Source organism: Sorex araneus, chromosome 9, assembly GCF_027595985.1.
Source record: "Sorex araneus isolate mSorAra2 chromosome 9, mSorAra2.pri, whole genome shotgun sequence".
NCBI lineage: Eukaryota > Metazoa > Chordata > Mammalia > Eulipotyphla > Soricidae > Sorex > Sorex araneus.
In genome coordinates, this window is record NC_073310.1 from 61,084,871 (window position 1) to 61,109,387 (window position 24,517).

At 46.0% G+C, this 24,517-nt stretch overlaps 1 protein-coding gene across 6 annotated transcripts in view; it reads right to left on the reverse strand.

Moving 5' to 3' along the window:
* Window positions 1-24,517, reverse strand: part of CACNB2 (calcium voltage-gated channel auxiliary subunit beta 2) — a 325,617-nt gene that overhangs the window by 12,582 nt on the left and 288,518 nt on the right. For 4 of the 6 annotated variants that reach the window (XM_055147054.1, XM_055147055.1, XM_055147057.1 and 1 more), the window contains 6 exons: window positions 22,691-22,813; window positions 20,268-20,404; window positions 15,575-15,651; window positions 9,721-9,854; window positions 6,148-6,228; window positions 5,603-5,661 (listed from right to left, as the gene is read on the reverse strand). In XM_055147054.1, coding sequence (XP_055003029.1) covers window positions 5,603-5,661; window positions 6,148-6,228; window positions 9,721-9,854; window positions 15,575-15,651; window positions 20,268-20,404; window positions 22,691-22,813 — 611 coding nt within the window. Of the gene's footprint in view, window positions 1-5,602; window positions 5,662-6,147; window positions 6,229-9,556; window positions 9,577-9,720; window positions 9,855-15,574; window positions 15,652-20,267; window positions 20,405-22,690; window positions 22,814-24,517 lie in introns of all 6 variants that reach the window. The other 2 variants (XM_055147056.1, XM_004605348.2) reach the window with 1 other exon arrangement.

The window sequence follows — 24,517 nt, forward strand, 5'->3', positions numbered from 1 at the left end:
GGACCAGGGACAACAGCAGGAACAGGGATTGGAAAACTGTACCCTGACCCTCTGCCTCTTGTAGAAATTCTGTGTTCACGCTTATTGCTTCCCTTGACTACACAGTCATCACCTTGGGACTCTGACTACCCAACAGAAAAAACCTAAAAGACAATGGCACTGAAAGCTTCTTTGGAGACCATCCCATGAGACCCTACAGGGATGCAGGAAGCTGCCACCCCAAGACAACAACTTTCCAATTGATTACTTGGTGCTCCGTTCTTGTGCTCCAGCACACCTGTATTCTCTTGACATCTTGGGAAAGCTGCTGACATGAGGCCCAGACAGAAACAAATGTGAATAATATTAAAAACTGAAAACTAAAATTATAGATATATCATCATCATCATCATCATCATCATCCCGTTGATCGTTAAATTTCTCAGGTCAGTAACGTCTCCATTCATCCTAGCCCTGAGATTTTAGAAGCCTCTCTTTACTCGTCCTTCCCAACGATGTACATATACACACACACATAGACACCCATGCAACTGGTACATATTTTTTTTTTTTTTTGCTTTTTGCTTTTTTGCTTTTTTGCATCACACCCGGCAATGCACAGGGGTCATTCCTGGCTCATGCACTCAGGAATTACCCCTGGCAGTGCTCAGGGGGACCATATGGGATGCTGGGATTCGAACCCGGGTCGGCCGCGTGCAAGGCAAACGCCCTACCCGCTGTGCTATCTCTCCAGCCCTGCAACTGGTACATATTTTGGGCTGAAGAGAGTGTGGCAGTTTGTGTGCCTTTGGTTGACTTTGCTCCCTAGCACTACATAACCCCTGAGCACTGCTAGGGATCACACCTGAGCACAAAGCTAGGGATTATCCCTCAGCACTGCAGATGTGGCCCCAACATGCTCCTCTTCAGAAAGAAATGAACAATTTTCTAATCCATTGTCAGATGCATTATCAATTACATCACTGGCTTGCACATGAAATGGGCAATTTTCCATTTTTAAAAACTCAGAAGAAGTCACGATTTTTGGAAATTAAGTATATAACCACAGAGTGAAAAAACTTTGAGAAGGGTTAGAAGATGAAGTTAAATCTAAAGAGTTAAAACCCAAATGAGAGATTGCACATAGAAAAAGACATAAAAATACAGAATTATCCAAGAGATCCAACTTCCAAATAACAAACGTTCCAGAAAAAGAGAAATAGAAAACTAATAATTCCAGAAATGAGTTTGATTTTCCTAAGAGTGTACAGCACAAAGGTTGGAAGTTCCACATGAAAGACATTTTTACAAATCCATGCCACTGTGGACAAAGAAAGCTAACATTTTCCAGAAGAGAAGAAAAACAAAGGGTTTGGTCTAAAGAATCAATAATTGTTTCGGTCTTTCTCAAAAACAACATGGAAGCCAAAAGTGAATGGAGCTATGGCAGTCTCCAAAGCGGAAGGGCTTCATTCCAAGAATTCCATAACTGCCTTAACTATCACGGATATGGCCGTGTTGACAATGGGAACAAATCAAGAGCTCAGACCGTGGAGCTGTGGTTACAAGAGGAGAGGGAGGGCGGGGGCCACAGACTGTGCTGGAGGGGGCTTGGCATTTTGATGGTGGAAAAAATGAGTGGGAGAGTTCAGCCAAGTCATCTGTAGACACTCGGGGTCTCAAAAGATTTTAGGCACTGGAAAGAGTGCAGAAGGGCAGGCAGGTGCCTTGCACGAGGCATTGCCCCGGGTTCAAATATACCCAGCATTGCATATAGTTCCCTGAGTACCACCATGGGGCACTTGAGCACAGACCGGGAGTAGCTTCTGAGCACTGCTAGGTGAGGCACTCAAAAACATTTTGGGATATCCTCTGGAATCTGTTGGAGGATGTTTGTGGCCAAAATCTTGGTAAACCCTGAAAACTATCAAGGGATCTAGTAAAGAGGATTCCAACAACTAAAGCAAGGTGAAACTGGAACTGGAGAGTTTGTGATCCCTGGCATGACATATGTCTTGCTGGGGGTCACTCCAGGGGTCACTCCTGACCACAGAGCCAAGACTAGCTCCTGCGAACCCTCAGGTGTGACCCCCAAATCAAAAGCCAGTCAAGCAACACACACACACACACACACACACACACAGATTACATCTGTACTGTCAAATCCAGGCATTGGGATATACTAAGTATGAATTGGGAGATTCCTAGAATTCTAGATCCACCACATTGTGCATCTCTCCCATCCACAAGGCTGTGTCTCGCCCCTTCCTTCTGCCTTTTGCCCAGACACCACTGCAGCTTCTGCATCAAGCTTTTACTCTACATCCCCAATCTGAGGTCCCTCCCAGTTGCTGAATGTGGGCCTTTATGCGGCTGGGTCAGAGAAAGACTGTCTTTTGGAAAATTAAATCTATTTGATGTCTAAGCTTTGTTGTATGCTGCTGAAATTTTTTTCTTGCATGAAAAGCAATAATGAGAGAAGACACCAAAACCATCCATCCGAATCATTTAGTGTCATTTCCCCCATGCCTTCCCACACAGAAACGGGCTTTTCTGGGTGGGAACATCCCGCCTTAGGAACTGTTTACAAACTGTTTACAAACGTGCTGTCTGGTCGAGGCATGCTGTGGACTGCAGCTTTGCAATCACCGAGGCTCTGGCTGCGCCAACAGGGAATGGTATTCCCCGTGTGCTGCACAGCAGCAAGGCCAAGGATGGAGTCACTCACACAGCACAGGTCGAGCGAGTATCTCCTACATACCTATTGTGGCTTGGGGGTTGCTGGGGTGGCCCTGCGCCCTCGGGGGAGAAGAGAGTACAGGATGCGGAGCAGCAAGTGGCAGATGCTGAGCCCAGATTAGGGTCACTTAGCCAACAATGTAGGACACGGGTGAGCAGAGCCCCTCTACAAAGGGGCCTCAGTTCAGAGGCTAGAAGTGAGGGATAGGGGCTGGAGCGATAGCACAGCGGGTAGGGTGTTTGCCTTGCATGCGGCCGACCCGGATTCGATTCCCCGCATCCCATATGGTCCCCTGAGCACCGCCAGGGGTAATTCCTGAGTGCATGAGCCAGGAGTAACCCCTGAGCATCGCCAGGTGTGACCCAAAAATCGAAAAAGAAAAAAAAATAGAAATGAGGGACAAGTTACGGGACAGTCTGGCAGGGATCCAGGCAGGACTCAGAGTGACACGCGGGACGCAGGCGCGGCTGAGGGCCAGAGGCTGGGCTGCGTCTCCACAAACCCTGCGTGCTGTCCAGATGCACCATCCTGGACAAAAAAGTGACAAGAGTGGCTGAGCCTACTCGGAAGTGTCAGTCACCACGGCAGGGCAGGAGCTGTGGCCACAGCGTCCCCGTGTCCCTGGCTTGCTCCCTTCTAACAGCTCTGCTCTGAGGACCACATGAAAGCGGCCACTCGCTGCAATGGCTTTGGGAAATGTCACTGTGCAGGGCCACATCCCTGTGTCCTCTCTGGTGCCTTTGATTTGGGGACCACACCTGCCGGTGCTCAGGATCGAACCCTGGCTCTGTACTCGGGGATGGCTCCTGGGAGGGCTCAGGGGGAGTATGTGATGCCGGGAATCAAACCCGAGTCAGGGCCCTAACCCCTGTGCTCTCCAGCTCACCTCTCTGAGGTTTTTGATGAGGTCATTGCTGTCTGGGCTTGCCAAAGGCAAAGACGTTCTATATACTGGCCACAGGTCACAAAAAGGCACAGTTCCGTACAACTTTTACAAATTTTGCCACAGGGCTGGGAGGTAGAATGGTCAGGAAGCAGGCGTCACGGGCACCTGAGCAGAGTTGGTTTCCTGGCACTCGTGGTCCCCCAGGCGTCACCCAGCGGCCTGGTGATCTCTCGCACCACAGGGTCTGACAGCATTGCGTCCTCGGACCTTTGCACTGAAATGCCAGGGGTCCCCTGGCCCTCCTGAGCGTAGCTCGGGAGCTCCCTCACCACAACCACCAAAAAAAAAAAAAAATCCAAATTAAAAATCACCCCGTGACTTCCTTTGATAACTTGAATTGTTGATCACCAACCTAGAATATCAGACTTCAGACCTAGGCCTCCAGAGGCAGAGATAAGGTCCATCACAAGCCAGGCAGGAGCGAAAGTACAGCGGAGAGGGTGTTTGCCTTTCATACAGCTGACCCCAGTTCAATCCCCGGCATCCCATAGGGTTCCCGAAACACCACCAGAGCCAGGAGTAACCCATGAGCATCGCTGAGTGTGACCCCCCCCTCACCCCCGGAAAAAAGCAAAACAGAAAACACAAACATCATCAAGGCCCACTGGCAGAGAGGTGGCGCCTCGGCCAGATCTGTGCGTGTCTGCTCTTTCAAGTCAGTCCAGGCCAGAGGCAGAGCCCGAGGCATGCAGGCCCAAGGCACACACAGCAGGGGTCGGACTCGCTCTGCCAAGTTCAAAACTCACTCTGCTTTCAACAGAAGTGAAGTCAGGAAATTCCAACCCGTTTCCCCATTTTTGGCATTCAGGAAAGGGCAGTGCGGGTGCTCGGCCATGGAAAACGGTGCCGGGCTGAGCTGAAATATCTGGGTGTGCACGTTCGTGCGTGGAGAGTTCCAAGCAGTGGGGAGTGACAGAGCCAGGGAGAGAGAAACAAACGCTAAGCGAGCCTAGGACAGGAGCGGACGCCTCTGAAACGCGGCCAGATGCGCACAGCCCTGGCCCGAGCCAAGAGCCCAAGGATGAAGCTGTGTTTCCTGGCATAAAAATAATGAAAATATTTCAAGTTATGAAAACAACAACAACCAAAAAATCTAATTAGGAGCATTTGGTTAGGTAGACGATGATGGGGCCCGAATGCAAAAAGCAAGACAAAAAACTGGAAACAGTTTTTGTGTTTCTCTTTGGGTCTCTCAGTCCTTTACTTGGTCAATGACAGTATTTTTCCTGCTTTAAAACTTCCCCTCCTTGATCTTGCCATCCCTGCTAAAAAGTCAATATGATTAGAAAATGCTTTGAGAAGGTGTGAGACTGTATCACTAAAATAGGCTACATTCACTGTTATCTCTGTCTATAATGGCTACAGGAGCTGGGATGGACACGGAAGGAAGAATCTAGTAAATATTTATCTAGCGGAGCACCAGAAGCTACATAAACTGCCTTCTGTAGTCCTGGGGAAACAAAATGGGAAAACAAAATGCTTGAAGAGGAGAGGTGGCACGTTCACATTGTTAAAAATGTACAATGAGGGTCAGACTGATGGTATAGCAGATGGTATAGTCCTTGCACACGGCTGACCCAGGTTTGGTCCATGCACCTCATCCAGTCCCCCAAACCCTGCCAGGAGCAAGCTCCGAGCACAGAGCCAGGAGTAAGCTCTGAGCACAGCCAGGTATGCACCCCCCGAAACAAAACAGAAATGGGGCAGTCATGTGATTCAGCTAGTTGAGCCCAGAGACACAGCTACAGCAAAGCCGGATTAGCCAGAGCCGGGGATGTGCTGAGCTCAGACAAGTGATTCTTTATCAAACCAGGTGGGGCTGACAGACACTTCTTTCCCGCCACCACGGAGATTTGAGTTTCCTCTGGGGCTCCCAGACTTGTCCCAGTGGGACTGATAAGCTTCAAAACAAAGACGCAGTGTTCCGTACTACTCACCGCCCTTCAAACCGGTGTTTCAAAAAGTCAAACAGCGCTTTCTGCATCATATCTGTGACCTGCAGGAGGAAAACAAAGAATTTTGACTCCTCCGAAGATTGTGGGAAAGTCCTTCCCCAGGTTCCACCGCTGGCACCCCATCTGGTACCCCAAGCTCCAAACCCCACCAGGAGTGGTCCCCGAGTGATCGCTAGCAGGAGCAAGCCATAACACAGCTGGGTGTGGCTCAAAAATAATGCCCCCCCCCCCACCCTTTCTTTTTAAATAAGTGAAAAAAATTGTATTTAGGATTAGCCGGCTGTTGAGATGATCTCAGTCCTTTTTGGCACCATCCAAGGCATCATAGTCAGGAGCCAGCTCGACATAACTGTGTGACTCTGTAATTCACGGTGATCAAAAACATTTAAAACTATCAAAAAGGAAAACAACGAAAGAGAGAGCATAGCTGGGGAAACACGCTTTGCTCCTAGGAGCACTTAAATCCCAGGCTCAGGAAGGGACATGGAGAGCAGCTGGACAGAGGAAGGTGCAGTGTGGTGACTTACCTCGTACCCCTTCAGCGAGGGGCCCACCAGAACCACAGGACGCATGGACGGGACCACGTCGTAGGGGGGCGTGTGCTCTGTCTACAGAGAGAAGAGACCTTCAGGAGACACGCAAAGGGCAGGGAAGCCTCTGAAAGGTACAAACTGCTCTTCCTGAGCGTGGCCGTCTAAGGCTTTGCACACCACTTGTAAACTTGTCTCTTTTTGAAATAAACCCATTTCGAGACGGGCAGGTTTATTTCCCTCAACTTTTCCACTGACTGGATTGTCTTAAGAGTTGTCTGCCGTACGTTTCTGAAGCAGGAGGCGCTGCTTTGGAACCAAGGCTGGCGGATTGGTCAGACGGACAGACGCATGCCTCATGCAGAAAAAAAAAAAAAAGAAAGAAAGAAAAAGGTGTGCTGCAGGCTTGCCCGAAGTGAATAGTGCATTTCAGATGCGTTTCTGGTTTGGTTTTTGTTTTTGGAAGAGCCAGCGGGCTTGGTTAATTGCGAGAAAGGAAAGCTGGCACTGCTTTTGCATCTAAGTTGTTGGTCTTACCTGGATCAAACCTCACTTTCAAACATCGTAGCTCTAGTTTCCCAAATATTTCAAATTTCCCATTGCATGGTGGGAGTTTAAGTGAGGATGCTTGCGTGTCCCAACCATTAGGATCGCTAGACACACTTTAGTCATATTTTCGACACACTTTAGTCATATTTTTGGGATTTCTAGTTTTTCCACTGGGGAAATTAAAATGGACAGTTTGTGTGTCTTAGAAAAAAGGAGTGAGTGAGTGACAGTATATTCAAATGGTTAGAGACCAAGAGGGGTCACTAGCGACTTACTTGTCCAGTACGATTCTCAAGGATGTTCAGGTACTGTTTCTGTGATATAACTAAGTTAAAACACAATAATGTCTTTTTTGGAAGAGGAAGGTGAGGATCTAAATTATGTAGCAATTTTTCAAAATGTCCAAAACTTCTCAGTTTCAGTGCTTTAAATAAAGCAATTAAAATTAAAATTTCATCAATATTAGGTAACAGCTCATTTATTTGACTATATTCAAAATGGCTATTTTGAGAGCAGGAAATATAAACATGCCATCTCTAATTATGTCACTGTCATCCCATTGCTCATCGATTTGCTCGAGCGGGCAGCAGTAATGTCTCCATTGTGAGACTTGTTACTGTTCTTGGCATATCAAATACGCCACTATGTATTTTTTAAATTACAGAATTGAGATAGAATTGAGGGAGAAAGGGCTTTGGAGACAGGGATAAACAAATCATTGCAATATAAATCGTTCTGTATTAAGGAATGTTTGAAAATATATTTTACAACCCAGGCAGAGCAAAGGAGAAAAATGGTCCTTAAAGTATTTTAAGAATTTGATAAACTGATGTGCAAATGTGATTTTTACATTTGGCTATAGCTGGAGAACATTTCATGGTTGCTCAAATTGGCCCATTGACAAACTTTTGCCCTTTGATTGAATTTAACTCGCTTAAGGGGAGAATTAAATAGCATTACATATTGAAAATGTTCCATCTGAAATTTCACCAAAAGTCAGGAATGGTATTATCAGGAAGGAGAAAATATTGTTTTGACTGCACTGTCAAATTTTACTGCTTGCAATTTTACTTGCTGCTCAAAATGAATTTTAATAGACACAATAGAGTACATTTTTAAACGGAAAAAAAAGACAAACATAATACAGTGATAGCACAAATACTACACAAGCACCACTCTAAAAGCAACCTAATCATGGAACATAACCTCATCCCATCTCAGGTTGCATTTTCAGCTCTTGAACACTACATCGAAGTCGACCACATAATCAATAACATAAGAAGAATGAATACCAGTGCCGAAGGCATCATAAGCATATCCAGTGACTTCATTGATCCCACCTGGGATCGGGTTAGAAATTATTAGAAGCCAAGTCCTGATAACGACACAGTGCAAGAGTACCTTTCCTGGCATTGTAATTGGAAATATAAATTGCGTGCATTTTAATAATAGCTACCAAGAAATTTTATTTCAAGGCTTTGCATTAGACATGGCCCAGGCCTGATTATGTCTTTGGTTCCTTTGATCTGTGACTGCCAGGTAGCAAAGGGTTAACCCTGCTTTGGCAGTCAGTTGGCTTCTGCATAGGGTGGCTACAGAAATTACCTTATTTGATGGAATACTGGTACTTTGCGTGCTATTGTGAAAAAATTTCCTGCTCATTTCATTCAGCCCCAGTTGCTATAAACATGTTTAAGGTTTGGGGAATTAAGAGTATGTGGACGTCTAGAAACTTGTCATGACTGACATGGCTTTGTTGGGCTTCTGGAACTAGGGACCGAGGTGCATCACTGGGCTGCAAGTGATCCGAACAGACGGGACCAGAGAGAGGAGTCCTTTGGCAGGGAGGCACGTTGCACATTGCGCTCCGTCCTCCGAGCTCAGGTGACATCCACGAATTGGATTTTTGCCTGCAGTGCCGAGGTCTTCTAAAGCAAACGACCCCTCGTTCTTTATCAAAGTCTGTGGCTCTGACATCACATTCAAGATACCCAGAGCTCCTGCACAAATGCCAAACACTAGTGTGTAGAGAAGAAAAGGAGCTCTGGAGGGGGGTGCTTGGGAGAGTGGGGTAGAGCTGGGGTCACACCCCGAGGGGGCATCAATGGGAAGAACTTATGGGAGCGTAGAGACGGGGGCAAGTGGCGTGGAACAATGGGAAGAGATGGAAACTGGAGAGCGTCACGGTCACCTGGACAGAGAGGACTCTGGCAGCTCCTAGGTAGGCCCGTGCAAAGACTCTGGGGGGCGGGGGGTGTTGACGCCTGCCCCAGGGAGGAGGTGAGAGATGGGGAGAATTTATACATGACAATGGGAAAAACTCACAGTAAACCGCCAAAACAAGCCTGCAGCTTTCCACTGGTCTTGTTCATCTGTACCTTTTGCACCTAATGGGTCAGAAGTTTAAATACTGACTACATTTTCAAAATGAAGTGCCTTTTTTTTTCCAGCACAAGCTATGATGTATCTGGGTATCATAAATTAGAACCTTAATGGTTTGACTATGCTAGATTATTAGTTAGATTTCTGGGCATGGGGGAAGGAAGAGCCAAAGACAGACAAACTAAGCATGCACTGAGAGGTGCATTATGGGGAACTGTCAGTGTCTGACATCTTGGAAGGTTTCAACAGATCCTCTTGGGGAGTAGCTATTATTCCATCAAAAAGGATAAGAACTGTAATGGTGCCGGAATAGGCCACTCACTGGATTTAGCTGCTTTGCAATACATGGACTCAATCAGCGTTTTTGATAGGTTCTTCTCTTAGACACAAACGATGGTACTTAATAAAACTGCGGGCTTTAGTGCTAATGATGCCAGTGGCAGGATACACACAGCTTATGTGGGTGCAAACTTACCGATTTCTGCTTCTGCTTAGCTACAGCAGCATGGAAAAGAAACAAAGAATAACAGAGCATGCATGTTACTGGCTTGTCAAAGGACGCAGACAGTCGACGGGACTGGAAGTGTGACGCAATGCAATTGAGCAAGTGCACAGAGGGAGCTTGGAAGTCACAGTTACCTTCTTAAAGAAGGGCATTCTTTTCTCTTTGGAGTGGGGTGACGTTACACTGTTTGCACTGGGTTTAGGGGAGCGGTGGTTTGCTGGAATATCATTGTCTTCTGCATCTAAGCCAGTAGCATCTATGTCTATAGCTATATACAGACAAACAATTCAAAAATCATCAGGCACACAAGAGTGGAAAAGGGTTATAAATTTTTTTTTAATTAAATAAAACCAAATCCCACAATGCTAACCATCATCAGAGATCTATCGGGAGGGTCTAGCACAGTCAAGCACATGAAAAATGCTATGGAGTCTGATCCCACAAAATGGAAGGAAATTCCCCTTGTAATCTCCTTTGGCTGGACACCTTGGCCGCTCCCTGTCTTACATAACAGTTCAGAAAAACAGCTTCCGTCTAGATTCAAAGGCAATATCGATCATTTCCGTGCCAACTGTCATTTCTATAAGTACAGGACAGAATGTTTAGGTTCACTTTGAGCAAGATCTTAAACCCGCTTTTACGTAATAAATGCTTGCACCAGAAACCTTCATTGTAACATGCCTCAGACTTATTTGGATTGCTTTTTGTGTGCAGAGGCAAGCAGAGCAAAAAGGTATACTGCAACAGGCATTCGAAAAGAGACACTAGAAAATTCTAAACTGAGGGGCCAGAGAGAGCGACTATAGTGGGCAGGGCGTTTGCCTTGCATACAGCCAACCCGGGTTTGATTCTCGGCATCCCCTTGCACAGCCAGGAGTGATTCCTGAGCAAAGAGCTAGGAGTAGCCCCTGAGATTCACCAAGTGTGGTCGAAAAACAAAACAAAAAATAAAAAATATTTTTTTTCTTATTTAGGAGGGATGCACAAGACAAATGAATGAGCATGGGTTCTGATTAAAATGGTTCTGAGGTGCTGTGTGGGGGCTTGACTGTGTCTCAGGATCTGGTGGTCTCCAAATGCAATGAACCCCAAGGAATGACAGCATTCTTCTGAGGAACTCTAAAGGGCCGCTGGATTTCACATGAGAGGCAGAGTGGAAAGGTAGGAAGACCCAGAGTGTAAGGCCACTGGGATACGCTTCACTGGTAAGTGAGAGGTTCAACCTACTTCCACTTTTAAAAGTCTTTCCCGGGCACAGAGAGATAGTATGGCCGGTAGAGCGGTTGCCTTGCAGGCAGCCGACCCAGGTTCGATCTCCAGCATCCCATATGGTCTCCTGAGCACCACCAGGAACAATTCCTGAGTGCTCAGCCAGGAGACTGAGCAATGCCTGTGTGCCCCCAAAACTAAACAAATCATAACAAGGAAAAAAGAAAAACCTTTCCACTTGAAAACAGCACGAATATTAAATGAAGACAGATTCCCTTGTCTCATTTTAAAGATAAAGTAGTTCCATGTGCAGCTAATATGGGACTGTGTCAACTGTGGGACCAAAGCTGCAAATTTTGAAAAATTGTTTTATTTACATTTTGGTTTCTAGACCACACCTGGCTATTGTCAGTTCTCTGCGAAGGGTTACTCCTGGCAGTGGTCAGGGCTCGAACCCAGGTCTCCTGTGTCTCTCTGAATCCAGACCCTTGAGCTCTCTCTCTCCAGCAAAATACTTTTAAAGTTCCATAACAACGTCTCATTTCTAAGATTCCAAAACTAAACTCTTGAATTTAAAGGAGTTTAAGGAATTTAGTTAAAAAAAAAAAAATAATCGGGGGCTGGAGCGATAGCACGGCAGATAGAGCGTTTGGCTTGCACGTGGCCGACCTGGGTTCAATTCCCAGCATCCCATATGGTCCCCTGAGCACCGACAGGAGTAATTCCTGAGTGCAGAGCCAGGAGTAGCCCCTGAGCATCGCTGGGCATGACCCAAAAAGCAAAAATAAATAAATAATAATAATCTCAGCAGAGCCGGGATGCGGACACTGGTCTGTCTCTGCGCTCACGTCTCCTGCCTGGGGCTGCCTCTCCGAGCTAGAGCCACTGTTTTCCAGGTCCTTTCGGCCACATGGATGGACCCTTTGCTCTCCCAGTGGAGCCCAGTCCCCAGTGTCAGGACACCTAAAGTATCAGTGCATTGAGCATCCCCGGGAAATTACTCTGTGGTGGAGCATAACTGTGAGACTCGTGGCAGAAAATCACCCAGGCGGGCATTCTGTGACACGACACATCCCCATGGAGGGGATGCGAGTTCCGTGGGCTCAGACAAGGGCCCTTCCCTGCCGCTGACCTTCCCAAGCAACAGGACAGGCCAGCATCAGAGAGCACCAAGCATACCTCACAGCATGCAGTCACGGGTGCTACTGCGTGACTCAGCCTTCTGGAAACCTAGACCTCGTTTCCTCCCTCCTTTTCCCTTGCTGGGGGGGCAATGCCCCTCGAAGGAGCCGATACCTGGCATGCCCAGTGCGTTTCCCTTACAGGTCAGTGTGGGAAGTGTGTCGGTACTGGGGCAGCGCGAGTTTCCTTCTGGCTGTAAACTCCCACATGCTCTCCTCTTTCCCATCACTTTTACTGTGCCCAGGGAGGTCACATGTGAGGGACAGTGCTGCTCCCTTTTCCGAAATCGAGGCTGCCTGAGAGTGGACAGGTGCCGGCAAGGGCCCAGGTTTGGGGATTTTGTGGTTTGTTCACCTGGCATGGTTTGCTGCGCTCAGTGGATTATTCTTCTAGCAGGCGGGGGGGGGGGGGGGGAGGCATAAAGAGTTTGGCTGTGACATGGCCCGGATGTCCAGCGACGCAGTCACAGAGCCCGACCAGGGTGGCCCTGTCCCCATACTGCGGATATAGGGTTTTCAAGTGAAATTCCCCCGGGTACTAGTTCTACCTGCTAGGTAACATCAGCCCGAGAACATTCGCTGTGAAACACAGAACTGAGACTTTGGGCCACTTTCAAAACTCATGAAAAAAAGTCCCCAAAGGAGTCAAGCAGCATGTTCAGCTCTTTTCATTGTTTGATGCACTTTTTTTTAAGGACTGTTTTAGACTTTTTTAGACTGTTCTTTTAGCGATTTATTTCGGTTTGGGGGCCATACCTGGAAGTACACAGGGATCACTCCTGGTGGGGCTTGGCGGACCATATACAATGCCGGAGATCAAACCAGGGTCAGCTCCGTGCATGTACCCTGCCCACGGTCAGGGCTGATCTCTCTGGCCCCCAGCAGGCTGCTCTTACCCTGGGATTGATAGTATCCCATGCTGGCATTCAGGTGAGAGAAACCATCTATAAATCTGAAAATGGTGCCCCCCACCCCCCATCCTTCCTCAGAGCCTGCTTGTATTTTTTTTATCAACGTTTCTGGTAGAGAGCCTTGGGAATTCTCTTTCGAGATATAAATGTCAGTTTGATCTTAGGTCACTGAGCTCAGTTGGGTGGCATGGGATACGATGAGCCACACAGGTGTACAGACGTGTGGGGTACATGTTCTACAGCTGGCTAGCCGGAAATGCTTCTCTTTCCAACTGAGGGTATCCACGCCTGTTTATTCAGGCTGATGCTTATGAGTGAGGTGAGTCTGGGGGAGCAAAGCTTCCACCCTGGCTAGGGGAGGCTGTGTTCCTCAGAGAGTAGAGGAAACTCTGGGAAGAATTTTCTGGAACTAGAAAATTAGAGCAAGAGCCTGAGGCACTCTTCTGAGTGATGCCGTCTAGTCCACGGTGTCCCTAGTGTTTCTCAGAAAGGTTTCTGCAAAGGCCTGGATGTGGGAAAGTTGGAGGAAATTTCAAATCATTTTTATTTATTTATTTGGCTTTTTAGGTCACATCAAGCAATGCTCAGGGGTTACTCCTGGCTCTTTGCTCACAGAATTACTCCTGGCGGTACTCGAGGGGACCATGTGGGATGCCGGGGATTGAGCCTGGGCTGGACAAGTGGACAAGTGCAAGGTAAATGCCCTCCCTGCAGTACTATCGGTCTAGCCCACTGATTATTTTAGTTACGTTCAACTCTCCATTTCACTCAATTTTGCAGAGACTTCTGCCAAGAAGGACATGGAGGGCAGCTGCACAAAGACATTAACAGTCCTCAGAATGCCGACGACTGGTAATGTCTGTGCATTAACACAGTAACGACTGTGCCTGTTCACATTCCTGCTTCCAAACGAGAGTGCTCCAGGGTCACAGGCTCCAGCGAGGCTGCGGAGGGGCCAGGTTCTCCCTGGTCTGCAGAAGGCAGGCTGAGCTCTGTGGGGGGTGGGGGGAGAGCGGGATGGAGAGAGGCACGGCTGCACCCCAGGCATCGTGGGCTCTCCCTTCATTGGTGCTGTGAAGGTCCCGAGTGACTACTTGAGGTGTCTTTCCTAAGGCTGTACCACGGAGCTGTAGCCCATGGGTGCCTTTCCTTAGGCTGTACCACGGAGCTGTAGCATCTTTCCTTAGGCTATACCATAGAGCTCTATCCTGTGGACATTTTTCCTAGGCTGTTCTGATAGAGCTGTAGCCTGTGGGTGTCTTCCCTAAGGCTGTACCAAGAGAGCTGTTGACTGTAGACCTCAGGGAACAGGGTCAGCCCTGCAACCATACAGGTTGGAGAAGCAGCAGTAGCAGCAGCCAGGATGCCTCCGTTCACCTTTCACAGAGCTGCTCCTCCTTGCTCATCAAGGGAAGATAGCGCCTCACTGAAACCTTCCTGGATTTACTTGTCAATATGCTTCTTACTTTTGGACCATTTCGAAAGATGGCAAGTCCCAGGTAAGCACGTGGCTTCTGAAATCCATATCCATCTTAAAGCGATTCCCTTCTATTGCATGTCAATGTTACTCAGAGTCCCGTGGTTTGTGCTGAGAAACCCCTGACGGGACTCCTCCACCCTCAGCCGGGAATGCAGAGAGATCAGCATGACAGGGAGACGGTCTCAAACTCCGTACTTAGCGGACAGAGTTCCTCCATTTCTCCATGGAGACACAGTTGTGTCTTTCGCCTCTTCCCACTTCCCACTTCCTCACTCACCCCTAGAAATCTTTAGCTCAAATATGCCTTCGGACAATTGCAATCTTTCTCTCTCCCACTTTCATCCCTCAGCAAATTAAGACTCTGGTTTTCATGTAGTTTTACCAAGGCAATATCTATTTATAGAACTCTGCACAGGATGTTAATTACGACTGGATTGAACAAATACAAATCCAGTTAAATTCAAATTTCAGATAAACTCGTTCCTTCCTTCCTTCCTTCCTTCCTTCCTTCCTTCCTTCCTTCCTTCCTTCCTTCCTTCCTTCCTTCCTTCCTTCCTTCCTTCCTCCTTCCTCCCTTCCTTCTTTTCTTTCCTTCCTCCTTCCTCATTCCCTCCCTCCCTCCCTTCCTTTGCATGGCATCCACAATATTTGCTTCCACTAAAACATCATTGATTGTGAAATTCAGATATAGCTTGGTGTCCTTCTCTACAGCCTGGAAAATGAAGCAATAGTTCTCATCCCAGAGGCATTTCCATCTTGTTTTTCAAGTTTTCTACATCTTTTGTATCTGCCCAGACCCTAGTGGGTATAGCTCACATGAGACCAATCACTGAACCTCACTTTCTTCCTAGGATTCTCATCCTTTATTTTTCACTTAATTTGGAAGCTAGCACCTCACATGACATGGTGTCTGTGTGTGTGTCGGCTGGTGGGAGGCGTTACTCATCCATTCACTGACTGGGTATGGGGTGGGGGGGGTCGGCTACATCGCCTTGACCATCTTCAGCAAATCAGAACCAACACATCCCAGTCTATGTACATTTTTTTTTCAAACCTAGAAAGCCAACAGCCCATATTGTTCCAAAATTGTGGACATTCTTATTTCTGACCTTTTGTACATTTCTAGGGCAGGTGATTCAGAGTCCATAAACAGGCTCTGAAAAGCATGAAATGCAAGATGTGCCATTCAGCACTGTCTCCGACTTACCAGATGATGGAGGTGTAGATTTTCTGGAACTAGGTACTATGTCACCCAAACTGGACGATGAATTTCCTCCTGATTTACTGGAGTAAAGCAAAAATTCATATTACTCTGACACCCATTGCAGATATTAAAACATTTGTTACTGTTCAATAAACCATGATTACTCATTGTGTTTTTATTGAACTATTGGCTCTTTCCCACAAAGAGGCAGATAGTAATTTCCCTGTGGAGATTCCTGGAATCCTTAGCAACAACCATAAGAGCCTCTGTTTCAAATTCCAGGGTTAATTTTAACAGACCTTGAGAAAATGCAGGAGACCTGGTAATTTCTGCTGCCCTCAAACTGTCTACAACAGCAGAGCTTCTTTGCTTCTGCTTTGAGCAAAGTTGAGACCCTCAAGGCTAATACCAGGAGTCAGCAGTTCCCTTGCACTTCGCTTGTTTCTTTGTCTTTGTATGCTTCGAGTGGAAGTACTGGAGTTTTCATGAGTAACTTACTGAAAAGAAAGACTCAGTGACACCCAAACCTGGCTCCTCTTTAAAACCAGATGAAAGAATGTGATATTTGCATGTGCTCCAGGTAACAACCAGAATGTGTCTCGAGCTTGGGTAAACGAACGATTCAGCCTCGTTAATCAGTATGACCTGAAACTCTTTCAGAATCACCAAACTCTATTGTTTGATATAAGATGTACTTTAGAGTCATAGAAAAGTTGCAGTTAATATTAGAACAAAAGTGCTTAGGTTTTGGGTCAGGTCTCCACATGCTAAATTCCAGAATACTAAATGGCCCCTTCTGAGATGAAGGAGGAAAGGAGCATCTGAAAAGATGGACATGAAATTTTAGCCAGGCAATCTTATTACCTGACATTTATTATAGCCGAGCAGAGCTTAGCTGAATGAACTGCTAATGTCTGTGCTTCAAAGGGCAACATTTACTTCAGTAAATATTAATATTAAAATATACATTCCATGAAAAGGCTGTGTTTTATTGCAATTCTTCTGGAATTTTAATGCCTAAAACAAATAAACTTCTGAAGCTATAAGCAACTAGTGAGAAGGTGCTACAGCTTTTATAATGTTCGTAAAAGATACTCTAGTACATATAAAGACCAGACAAATATAAAACTAATAAAAAGTGGGATTTCTAGAAAACAGTTTCTGGCAGATACTCAAAAAATACCCATGAGCAGGACTATAAAATTTTCTTCCAGAACTATTTTTTTTAAGCACTGTATAATTTCTCTCAAAGTCTTCTTAGTCTCGTTGAATTGATTGTATAAGACCGTTTCAAGCATTCCAACAGTAGAAACATTCAGGATGCAAAACTGCCCTGAACTTTTTATTCTATAGAAACCCCGCTCTCGTGAGTCCTCATTCTACTGCCTTTGATTTCTATTGATTTTAGAATTTACACAGCAAGAGTTTTAAAACACTAAAATCTGGCTGTGTTCTCAACACAAAAACTGTGTACATGAAAGATGTAAACAAATCTCTAAGCAAAAATGTATTTGACATATGTAAACAGACACTTGAGGAGAGAAACAACCCAAAGAAACATCAAACGAGGGCACATCTGTAGGTAGTCATTGGAAGTAGCTCCATTTCCTAGAATCTGGTATGTTTTATTCCCCTCATCCATAAGGAAATATTGCAAAGGGCAATAGAGAAACCAATGCAGAATAAAGAGTAGATCAGGGTTTGTACAAGTTCAGCCTGAAGTCCATTAATGAGGGTTTTACCCTGAACCTTACACCATCTAGCTGTGTGACCCTGGCAAGTTCCTGAACTTCTATTGCCTATTACCTCATCAATGCAGTAAAGGCGAAGACACCCATGGCCCCTAGGTTCTTACAAAGCCGACTGATCATAAGATGCTAAGATGGGGAGGTGGGAGGGGGAGCCCAGCTGAGGCAGAGGAAATGACTCTCTAAGCCATTTTTGGCCAAAACATCTCCCTTTCTAACTCCCAGGAAGTAGTTTCTTCTCCCCATTTTGTGTATGAAGCAGCAGAGAAAGATATACAAGCTTATCTCTGAAAAAAATTCTACCCTTGATTTTATTTCTTAGTGTTCACATAAAAAATATTTTCTTTCCACATCCCTGATTCACAAGGCAGAGTAACATACCAAAATCTCTGGACACCCTCAAATCACTTTCTGTGACCTACAACTACAGTTCTAAATTCATTCCACTGGAGAACCCTTCTCAAGTCATTTGACAAGAAAAACCTAGAAAATTCCAAAATACCCTCCAAGAAATAAAAATCAAATCCAAATTGTTTCCCAGCTGAGGTGCCTTCACATCTCAACCAGCTCGGTGGCCCCTTCAGTGACATGATTTCAATTATGTGGCTCTATCCTATGAGGACTGGTTTTCAATAAGTACACTAGAATAAAAGTTGGGAGAATATGAAACAATTTGAAAAAACTCAGAAAAACCTTGTACCCTAGAAATATCTGAAAAGTTAACTTATGCCACAAATGCATAAAATATATAATGTTCCACTTTATCATGACCATAAAATATATACACATCTCCTGGAAAAGATTAAATTTTCTTAAAACTGACACCAACACTTATAGGCCATACATGATGCCATTCAAAGGGAAAGAAATATGTGAAGCTATTATCATAAGGCTTTTTTAGCTGGCTCTAAGGTTTGGGAGAGGTTAAAACTTCGGCTTCTAGGTTTGGGTGTCCAAGCCCCCCAAGTTCTTCATTTATAAGTTCTTAATTTATACAACCAAATTAATAACAGTAATGCCTATGTCCCAGAAAATTAATTTTCCATACTGTAAGAGTTTAACAAATATGAACATATCACAATAGATGAAGAAACCCCCAATAAAGCCAACAGAAGTGAAATGAACAGTATTAGATCGTCAAGATCCTACAATTGAATTGTGTGGTGTTTATCTGTGTGTGTTCATCTGTGATGCCTCTACTTTTAAAAGACTCACAGCCCCCAATAACCCAAAGATGAATGAATGTCAAGTATGAGGTAGGGGATTCTATCTGTACTAAAAGATCCCAGCAGGTAAAAAGATATTAGTTCTCCTAAAGCTCCTTTTATTTGAATGATTGGCTGCTGCTTGCAAAGTATTCTTCTAAAAAAAGATCCCTGTCAGAGGGTTGAGCATCCTGAAATGAATCAATAACACAGAAGTAGGAGTAAACAAACGCTTTGCTTTCTTTCATTTCAGAGAAAAGGCTGGTTCCTAGCCCATCCCTCCCCAAGGAAGGTTCGGATACAGTCTTGGATTTGATGGCTGAAGGATTCCATTGAAAACCCACTCCATGTCTGAGGAGACCTCTGAGTGATTTCTTAAGAGAGAGGCCATCCACTCGAGATCCTGGGAAGGACCGTCCAGTACCAGCCTCTCACAGAACTCCTCTAATTGCTCTCTGCCAAGGCAGTTTTACCCAGTGTCACACTGAGTTCCCCCGTGAGCGCTCAGCAGTGGGCAGAACTGAAAATGACTCTCGAGTGAACATGAAACGAACTGACCACAGGAAGGGCTATTTGTCAGTGGCGCCGAGACCGTCATTTCCAAAGGTGTCTCTGGCACAGCAGGCAGCGACCGAGTCACCAGTGCTGCTCAGAGCGTGGGGACTTTCAGGAGAGAGCCCAGAGTGTCACTCCTGCGCCCGGGCTGCTCGGAAGTGTTTGTGTACCTTCTCTCTTCTCATTAGCAACTGTCAGATCATTCAATTCTCTTCCGAGCTGGATGCAAACCAGATGCCGGGTGCCGTGTTTCTAGGCCCATCTGCAGTATTATTACCGATGGTGAATGGCTTTCAATCTAAAATAGCTCCGGGGGGCTCGGAAATGGAAAAATTTCAGGCCTGCGCGCCTGGGAGAATGAAACCTAAGGTACTAATAAGGACGAGCTTTCCTGTAAAAGCGGACGTCACAGCCACTTAGGAAGCTGGATGTGAGCGCCTGGGAAATAAGAAAGTACCGGGCCATTGGGCCATTGGCGGTGTGGCTTCGTGGGCTGTGCCAGGCTTTGTTCAGATGACGGGTTGGCTTTGTCTACCCAGAGAATTTTAAGTGCTGGTATTTTTCGGGTATTTTGTTTTGTGTGGGGGCCACAACTAGCGCTGCTCAGGACTTAACTCCTGTGCTCAGGGGACCCCGAGGGATGCTGGGGATTGAACATGGTTTGGCCGCATGCAAGGTAAGTGCCCTCCCCACTGTGCGAGCCCACTGGCCCATGTTTTGTTTTAAAGCAGACTCTCATTGGCCTCTCCCCAGGTACATCAGGGTCCACCAGTACAACCCACCCCACACCCAGGACCCCAACTGCCTTCACCTTCTTCTGCTTACCCTAAAGAAGCTCCTGCTGTCAACTTTGAACTAGCCTCAGTTTATCCCTTCTTCTTCTTCTTAGGGTGTCTTCTTTTTTTTTTTCTTTTTGGGTCACACCCAGCGATGCACAGGGGTTACTCCTGGCTCATGCACTCAGGAATCACTCCTGGCAGTGCTCAGGGATGATATGGGATGCTGGGAATTGAACCCGGGTTGGCCACGTGCAAGGCAAATGCCCTACCCGCTGTGCTATCGCTCCAGCCCCTAGGGTGTCTTCTTAACCGTGCTCTGCACCCACTAAAAGGATGGTGGGCCACAGGCCAGGACAGTGCCGGGAGGGAGGTGCCACGCGCACGGTCACACGGGGCCACTTCCGCCTACCTGGAGTAGAATTTCCCTTGCTTGGCTCGCTGCTCGTGCTGTAGCCTCATGTTCTCGAGTTTGACCGGGCTTGGGATGAATCCGATTTCACAGCCTTCTTTCACCAAACGCCCTATCCACCAGTCATTGTTAAATTTCTAAAGGCAGAATCGAGACAGTGCAGGTCAGTGTAGGGACGCTCACCCGCCCCCTTGTCTTTCTTCTCCATGAACTATTCAGCAATGAAAAACAGCCCGGGCTCAGGAGACAACGGCCTTGGCCTCCAAGCTCCCAATCCTGGAGACCCTGAGGCTCATGGGTTTTGCCCCCACAGACTTTCCTCTGCCCTTTCTCTTGGTGCCACTGTGCTGGCACTGGCAAAGGGTCTGTCACAGCAGCCATGGCCTGAGTAGGACGCACCGACTTGTTCCAAGGTTAACAGCTCCTAGGCCAGGAGGAACGAGGGTGTGCTAAGGAGAATTCATTTCATCCACTTCTGCCATCTAATGAATGAAACATGGTAGAACAGGGCCAGAGAAGTCCTAAATCTACCAGAACTATTTCATGCCCCAGATGGCATCTACCTTTGTGCAAACAGGTTACCAATGACCATGATGAGATGTCTGTTCCCTTTTAGGCTGAGACTGACAAATTCTCTCTTGCAGATGAAATACTAATTCTAGAAGCTTTATGATCTAGGTTGATATCCCTCTCCAGAACAGTATTTTTCCGCTCCGTATTTCTTTTCTGTTCAAGGTATAAATGGGGCCCTGTTTGAGGGATCAGCTCCCAAGAGAAGACGCTGGACCAGCCTAACCTCCTGTTGTCAGAGGTCAGCAACACCATCCTGTCTGAAAACTTTCTCTTTCCTTTCTAGACACTATATTGTGCCTCTTTCTAAAAGAATGAAGTGGTTGGTTCAAATTTTACCAATCCTTTGCACTGCAGCATTGTCTCCTTTGCCTTTTATTGCAGTGATCAGTGAAATCTGCAAATGCTCCCAAGCCCTATGATGACACCCCCCCACACACACACAGCCCAGTAGAAGTGCTACCATAGTAAATATTTGCAGATCTCAAAGAAAGCTCATGCTCACACATTGAGAACAATAGATGGAGGGATTTCTTATCAATTAATAGTGTCCTAGCTGACAAACATTAGGCAAATGTTGATGCAAAGTAATCCTTAATTGAGGGTGGATTTCTACAATTCACAGATTGAGTCACAGTTAACTGAAAGTTGGATATATTTATCATGACGGACAGGGATTTTTCTTCTGTCTCATTCCTGTGTCCCTGGTCTCTGAGTTCTACCATCTCTTTCTCCTGTGCTGAGAAACAAAGCACTGAAGGGCCAAGAGAACCAGATATTCGAGTCCAGCAGAGAGGAGAGATAGAAAAATATTAGATGCTTAAACTGAGACATGAAGGGAGAAACAATGGTTCAGACCACACACTTAAAGTAATGTCAAGGGGCTGGAGTGATAGCACAGCGGGTAGGGCGTTTGCCTTGCACATGGCCGACCCGGGTTCGAATCCCAGCATCCTATATGGTCCCCTGAGCATCACCAGGAGTAATTCCTGAGTGCAGAGCCAGGAGTAACCCCTGTGCATCGCTGGGTGTAACCCAAAAAGCAAAAAAAAAAAAAAAAAGAAAAAAAAGTAATGGTTAAACATAAAAAAGGATCATCTATGTAGAAAAACTTCCTAGTTTCTGGGTCATGGAGCCCAGGATGGAGGTGGAAGGTCTTGATGTTATCGTGAGAGTCTAGTGACTTCTTTCTTCTTTAACAAGGAGTTCCAAAATGGTATTTCCAAAACATATTTGCACCATTCACAGTAGCCACAATCTGGAAACAACCCAAGTGCCTAAAGTGCCCAAATGCCAAGTGGCTAAATGGCATATACATGCCATGGAATGCTACTTGGCCATAAAAAAAAAAAACACATTAAATTAAATACATTGCTACCTGGAGGGTGTCATGCTGAATGAAGCCAGTAAGGAGAAGGACGAATACAGAAAGCTCTCTCACATGGAACATAATAAAGGACCAACAAATGGCCAACAGCAAAAGACCCCTAAAAGTTGGCCTGCAGAACTGGGTTTGCCAAGGGGTAGTAGAGTGAGAGGGTTTGGGAGGGGACCTTGAAGTATTGGGCGGGGGGGGGGGGGCGCACTGGCATGGTGGATGGTTGTATGCTGGGACTTTATATTAACAGTATTGAAAGTCATGGCACCCAAATAAAAATGCTAAATCATCAGTATACTCACAAATGAACTTTTAAAATGGTGTCATATATAGTTAGGAAAGTGTCAAGGGCACTGATATTGTGCAGAAAGCACACGGCTACAGCTCCGGGCAAGGTGATTACACAGCAACAGGGAATAAGAAACGATGTTTCAAGGGAAATATCGGGTAGATAAATTCAAATTATGTTCCGTACTTCCTTAACATGCAGAAAATCTTTGGCTTCGAATGAGATTGCCATGCCCGGCACGGGAACGTCATCTTCATGGGCTGCACTGTAGCTGACATTTGTCCGAACCGCAAAGGCAACGGGCTTTGTCTAAAGAGAGAAAAAGAAAAAAAACAACAAATTAAGAAACTGTGTCCCTTTTCCCCTGAAAACACAAATGTCCATAGAACAACTGGTGTAATTGTTGTTTTCTACACTTGGCTCTTCAACACAAAACAGCTCCTTAGTATTCACAAGACAGGAAATCTTCAAGCTCACGGCTACATACCTCCTACTTCCAAAAAGGAGAAAAAGGTATTGTTCTCATTGAAAGCATTACAAGTAATGAAGGTGAAAATGATTTGGTGAAATACATGTTTACAAGGGCACAGCTTGTAGCAACTGGAAATCAGGACGCATGCAGGAATAAAATGTAAGTTCTTTGGTTCCATGAGAGAGAGAGAGTATGTGTGTGTGTGTGTGTGTGTGTGTGTGTGTGTGTGTGAGAGAGAGAGAGAGACAGAGACAGAGACAGAGACAGAGACAGAGACAGAGAGGAGGCTGGGAGAGAGAGAGAAAAGGGAGGAAGCGAGAGAGGAAGAGAGGGAAGGAGGGAGGGAGGGACTTACTAACGGCTAACCCCTGTACACTAGACATGTACTAAAATCCTTAGTATTGACATGATTTCAAAAGGCACAATGTTCCAAATAAAAAAGAACAAAGAAGTTCTGTAGTCTGAGATTGAGATAGCCCCAGGAGAGCAATTCTAAAAGCTTAATGCATCTCTTGCTATGCCCATACAAAATGATTAATATTATGAATGCGTATATGTTTGTTGGACAAGGAGAGGAGAAACACATTATTTACAAGTCAACAGAACACTAAGAAAGAAGCTACAAATAAACAAAGAGGAATAGGAGCACTGTAACGGGAGTAACCCAATAAACCTAAACTACCTGAGGCTATGTTATCCTACACTAGGGGATAGATCTTACAACTCCAGAACTATTTGTGGAGGCAGGGAATCAGGAAAGCAATGACTTTTTATTCCTTTTACCCTCCTTGAGTTTGCTTGGCCTCTGGAGATGCGGACATTAATTAAGCTGTGCTTTTTTATCTGATGCTTTGCATAGTTCCCGACAAGTGTTTGTCCTCCCTCTCCTCAGAATATGTGACGGGAAGCAGCAGGTGAGCTCGGGAAAGAGCCTGTTTCTTTCTTGGACCCATGGACCTCCGGAACAGTATCTCCTGCCTCAGAGATCTCTTCATTCAGACCTGTCAGGGAACTCATGAGGGAAGTAGAACAGACAAAATCCAGTTTGTTTCCAGATTTTTCGAATCTGTCTTACCTGGCTGTGGTCTCGGTGGAGGATGGAGCTAAAGAGTCATGAAATCGCAATAATATGCAAAGAACAAAGGCCCAAGGTCTAGATATGAACCAAGGAGAAACACGAGCACTCAAATTTGAATTCCAATACTTGGCAACTGCTATGATTATTTGGGGGGCACTTTTTTGAGTCACACCCAGCAATGCTCAGAGGTTACTCCTGGCACTGTACTTAGGAATCACTCCGGGCAGTGCTTGGGGGACCCTATGGGATGCCAGAGATCGAACCTGGGTCAGCCGCATACAAGGCAATTGCCCTACCCTCTGTAGTATTGCTCCAGCCCCTGTCATGATGTTTTTTTTCTTTTTAGGTCACAGCCAGCAATGCTCAGTTGTTCCTGGCTCTGCACTCGGGAATTACTCCTGGAAGTGCTTGGGGGACCATATGGGATGCTGGGGATCGTACCTCGGTTGGCCGCGTGCAAGGC